The sequence below is a fragment of the Ursus maritimus genome, unplaced genomic scaffold, assembly GCF_017311325.1.
Source record: "Ursus maritimus isolate PB19 unplaced genomic scaffold, ASM1731132v1 scaffold_2, whole genome shotgun sequence".
Taxonomy (NCBI): Eukaryota; Metazoa; Chordata; class Mammalia; order Carnivora; family Ursidae; genus Ursus; species Ursus maritimus.
The window spans coordinates 958,160-963,039 of record NW_024424452.1 but is presented as its reverse complement, the minus strand read 5'-3'; the positions used below and the strand labels follow the sequence as shown (position 1 = coordinate 963,039).

Below are 4,880 nucleotides of genomic sequence, written 5' to 3'. Positions count from 1 at the left end.
GCCCGGCGGTGCGGGCGCGGAACCGGCGGCGCCGGCGGCGTGCGCGGTAGGGCCCTTGGCCGCGGCGGCCGGCGGCGGCGGCTCGGGCGGCTCCGGGGACAGGCCGCCGCCGCCGCTGTCGCTGTCAGAGCTGGGAGCGCTGTGCAGGGACAAGCCGCCTGGCGAGTGCAGGTGGCGGCTCTGGCTCTTCAGCAGCTTTTTCTCATGCTTGCGCTTCTTTTTCTCCATCTTCTCCAGTTCTTTGCGTGCGATCTCCTCTGGGTCCATTGGCTCGCCACTGCACGTGGTCGGGTGTGAGTTGTGAGCCGGCCGCCCCGGGCCCTTCTTCGTGTTCTCCTTCTTCCTCCACTTGGCCCGGCGGTTTTGGAACCAGACCTAGAGCAGCCGGACAGGGGAAAGGAAGGCAAAGTCAGGCGGCGGGCTTGCCGCTGGGGCTTCGGGCCTCCCCACTCCCCCCAGATAGCCTGTACAACCTCGGCTCCGGCCAGGGGGAGGGAGCGAAGGCACGCGGCCAGACGGCCCTGAGCTGGGGTCGGCACTCAAGCTGCAGGTTCCAAAGAGCATCTTTTCCACCCAGAAGGAGGTAGATGGGGCCTCTCGGCCAGCTTCCCATTCTGGCTTCTCACCTCGGGCAACTGGGAGCTGCCCCTTCGTTGGGCACGGCGGGTCTGGCCCTTGAGGGCTTCTGGTTCCTCGTCGGGAGGCAGGCAGGGAGCAGGGCCCCTCCTCGCCCCTCTTGGCTTCTCACAGCGCCTGTTCTAAGAGGCCTGCCTGGCCTGGTGCTGACCGTCTGGCCCGAGGACCACCAGTGGCTGGGCTCAGCTGCCCTCCACACCTGTCTTCGGCCCCCGGAGACTGAATCAAAGGCCAGATTTGGGGGTTTCCCGTGAAGGGAAATCTGGGTGCTTCTTCTTCTAGAAGGTCCTGGGAAAGCCAAACTTAGGGGGGAGGGTTTCCAGCAGCCTGCCCCCCCAACACATTCACACACGTCCTTCTTTCTGGAGGCTCCAGGCCAAGGCATCAACGCAGCCGCTGAAACCAGTTGTGCTTGGCCTAGGCCGGGGGGAAGGCAGATAGGGAAGCAAGAGGCCAGTTGCCAGGCTGTGCAGGGGAGGCCTGGGCCCATCCAGCCTCTTCTACCCTCCCTGCAGGCCTTGTCCTGGGGAACAGCAGCCCTAGACACTGGCTCCCCCACCGCACACACAGTCAAATCCCTGCTGGGCCTCAGGCACACCACCCTCCCCAAGAGATCGCGATAATGCGAATTCTTTGTTGTGACCAAGGAGAGACCCGGCACAATAGCAGGCCGGGCCCGGTCACAGGGTGCCTTGTTGGTGCCAAGGTGCGGGTTTTAAGCTGTAACCTCTCCAAGGCTGTAACTGCTTCCTTCCTTCCTTCTTTCAAATACTTCTTTTTTTGGTGCAAATTCCACGCTCACTTGTCACCAAGAAATGCTCATTATCGTACAGGGGAGAAAAGAAGAGGTCTTCGCTTAAGACACTTATACAACTTGGACGAAAGGATTTACAAACAGAAGAGGTCATGAGGGGCAGTGCAAGCACAGGTCGAGAACACCTTTTTAGACAAAGCTATTGGTGCTGAACAGACGTCTTGCCGGCCTCTGCCTCAAAGCCCTGCACCCACAGCTGCAGCCCCACACCCCACTCACCACCACACCAACCCCGGAAAAAGATTTCTGTACTTCAGGGGAACATCCGATTATGCACAATTCATCTTGAATTTTTAATCCACCAAATAGATGCTGTATTTTTAAAAAGAATAACGGCGGCAGTCTCCAAATAAAATCAAAGTACGGGGGATGGGAGGGGAGATATAGCCGAGAGTATTAAGGATTCAGACACCCCCCCATGTGTTAACTGTGTAAGTTTCTGCCTCCCCTTCCTCAGCTAACCTCCTTCTGCAAAGCAAAGAATAAATACAGGTCTCCATCTGAATATTTTAGAGGCGAGAAGTAAATAAACAAACGCGTTTGCTCCAGGCTGATGACGAAGACCCCAGGCAAGGACCAGGAGGCGCGGGGTCTACCTGCTCCGGGTCTCCTCCAGAACCCAGCCCGGCTGGCTCCGCCCCCCCCCGCCCGCTTCTCCCGCCCAGCCCTCTGAGACCTCATTTCGCGCCATCGCCCGACCCCCACCACGCATCTCCCGGTTCGGACGCAGCTGCTGTTCTGGCTACTTAGGGGCCGTCGTCGGCCCCGCCCAAGCCGCCTGGGGCTTTCTCCCCGAGAGTTGCCGAGCCCCGGAAACCCACCACCACCTCCTGGCTGGTGAGAGCTAGGGGGGCTCGGAAGCGGGGCCGCGGTCCCCCACCTAGAACAAAGGCGGGGCCGGCGCCCGGCGGGCCTAGTGGCGGGATGCTGGCTCCCGGGAGGAACGGTGGGTCTTTACCTGCACTCGGGATTCGACCAGATCCAGGCGCAGCGCCAGCGCCTCGCGCATGAACACGTCGGGATAGTGGCTCTCGTTGAACGCCTTCTCCAGCTCCTCCAGCTGCCAGCCCGTGAAGTTGGTGCGGGTGCGCCGCCGCTTACAGCCCGGGCTCTCCTTGTCGGGGTCCCCCGAGTCTGCGGGCACGCAGAGGACGCCGCAGGGCTCAGCCAGGGCCCAGGCCACATCCACCCCCTCCGTACCTGTCGGCCGCCCCGGTCTGGGGGCCCTGAGCCGGGGTGGCAGACCGAGAGTGCCCTGAGCCTCGGCAGCCGGCGCCCGCTCTACAGCCGCCCGGGACCCAACTCCTGCGCCCAACAACGGTGTCCTGCTATTCTCCACCCCACCTTGCCCTCCCCGACCACCGCACCTACCTGATAGCTTGAAGGGCTGACTGTCGCCTCCCACCCCACAGGCGGTCGGCAGCAGTGGCGTGGGGTTGACCACCGAGGCGGCGGCGGCGGCGCACGAGCCACTGAGCAGGCCGTCGATGGAGAAGGGCACCGAGGCGGCGGCGGCGGCAGCGGCTGCCGACTGCAGCTGGTGGCCGGCCAGCTCGTACACGTGGTGGTGGCCCAACGGGTAGGGGAAGCCCACCACGCCGCCCAGCGAGCCCCCGAACTGGGCATGCGGGTGCTCCAGGAGGCGGCCGTCCATCATCTCGCGCGGGGGGCCGGCGGGAACGGCGGCGGGGCGCGGGGGCGCGGGCCGGGGCCGGGGCGGGCCAGCGGCGGGAGGCGCGGACGGCGGCGGCGGCGGCGGAGACAGGGACCCGGAGCCCTACACATGCTTCGCCCGCACTCCGGCGCTTTACTTTATCAACATCAAGCTCCCGATAATTAGCCGCGGCCCGGGGAATTTGGGACCAATAAGAAGCGCTAATCGGCTCTGACGTCAGAGGCGTGCTGGGTGCAAGGAAACGTTTTCCATATCGATTGCTAATTATACCTGACATGCACCTCAATAAACAGTATCAGGAACTGTCACAACAAGGGGGGGGGCGGCAGAGAGGGAGGGGCGCGGCCCGGCGCTGGGCGGGCGCGGGCTCGGGGAGCGGTCCAGGCAGGGGTCCCCAGCGAGCCCCCCACTCCAATCCCCGCTGGCCGGAGCCCGCGCCTCCCCCGCCGCGGGCTCCCCGCCCCTCTGCAAATCACTAATAGATTTCCCTTTAAAACATTCACCGGCGTGTTGTGGGGATTTTTCACCAGAAATGCTGTAGTCTCTGAACCTTTAAAGTGATGTTGCTCCAATTACAGAGAGACATTGAGCGGCAAATAGACTGATCCAATAATAGGGGATTCATCATCCGCTCTTTCCGAAACTGTCACATTGAATTTAAAACTACAAGGGCTTCTCATCTCCTCTCCGGCTCCAGGCGGCGGGGGAGAGGAGGAAGGAAAGGGAGGAGGAAGAGGAAGGAGAGGAGGGGGCAGAGGGAGGAGGCGACTCCAAACGAGAATGACTCCTACAGAATGTAGCGCCCTGTCAGTAAGAAGGCATAATTAATGCCCTTTCCGACTGGCCGTCGTCCGGGCTATAGAAACAGAGGTGGGGGCGGCTATGGAAACACCCTGACCCCCCACCCGCCCCCTACTCTGTAAAACCAGGGCACAGGGCTGGGGAGGAGGGGGGGAGGCAGGGAAAAGTAACTTTGGGGTGGCAGCCAATCAGGCCCCCTACACAGGAATAAAAAAATAAATACATCTCCCTTTGACTCGGCCTCTGAAGAATAGGGCCCAGGTACTCAACCCATTAATTATAATTAAATTATGTTCTCAGAGAAGTGTCTGTCACTCCCTTTTCCACTATAAAATATTGATAGACTCAAAGCTAAATCATTAAAGGACATATTCTTAAATAAGCAGCAAATTAGGACTGTGGGCAGGAGGGAAAGCAATCATTATATCACTATATATGTGTGTGTGTGTGTGTATATATATATATATATATATATATAGTCTTTTGTAAAAAGTTTGCCAGTGAGGAGGGTGCATTTTGCTGTGGCCCCAGGCCCACAGACCTCGTCTCTATGGTCCCTGTGGCCCCAGCCTGACGGAGTCCGGGAGGAAGGAGCTCCTGGGCCTCTTCCCCCGCCAGTCCCCGGCAGGCGACCGGTCCTGGGAGTCGGACGCCGGCAGCCTCTCACCCCAGGACAAGGCGTCAGGCAAACTGGCCTTTGGTGTAAGTGGCTGCGATCAGCCTGCCAAGCCCCAGACCCGGAGGGAAGGGAAGGGTAGGACAGAACCTGGGTGTCTATGGTCCAGCCGCGTCCGTCTGTCCTTCCCAGCCGAGGCGTTACACAACGCTCCGCCGGCGGGAGTGGGGAGGACCTACCTCGCGGCTGGGGCGCTGGACACGCTGCCCGGTACTCGTCCTTATTGAACGTGCCCTGGCCGCACCGACTACGATTTAATTGCCTTCCCCTCTCTCATT

General features: G+C 61.0%; 1 protein-coding gene across 1 annotated transcript in view; it reads right to left on the bottom strand.

Moving 5' to 3' along the window:
• UNCX (UNC homeobox) overlaps window positions 1–3,107 on the bottom strand; it is a 3,893-nt gene extending 786 nt beyond the window's left edge. Inside the window, exons 1-3 of the mRNA XM_040634518.1 lie at window positions 2,822–3,107; window positions 2,409–2,584; window positions 1–375 (exon numbers count right to left, since the gene is read on the bottom strand). The exon at window positions 1–375 is cut by the window's left edge and continues 786 nt beyond it. Of these exons, the coding sequence (XP_040490452.1) occupies window positions 1–375; window positions 2,409–2,584; window positions 2,822–3,107 (837 nt within the window). The remainder of the gene's footprint in view (window positions 376–2,408; window positions 2,585–2,821) is intronic.
• Between the last annotated feature and the right edge of the window lie 1,773 nt (window positions 3,108–4,880).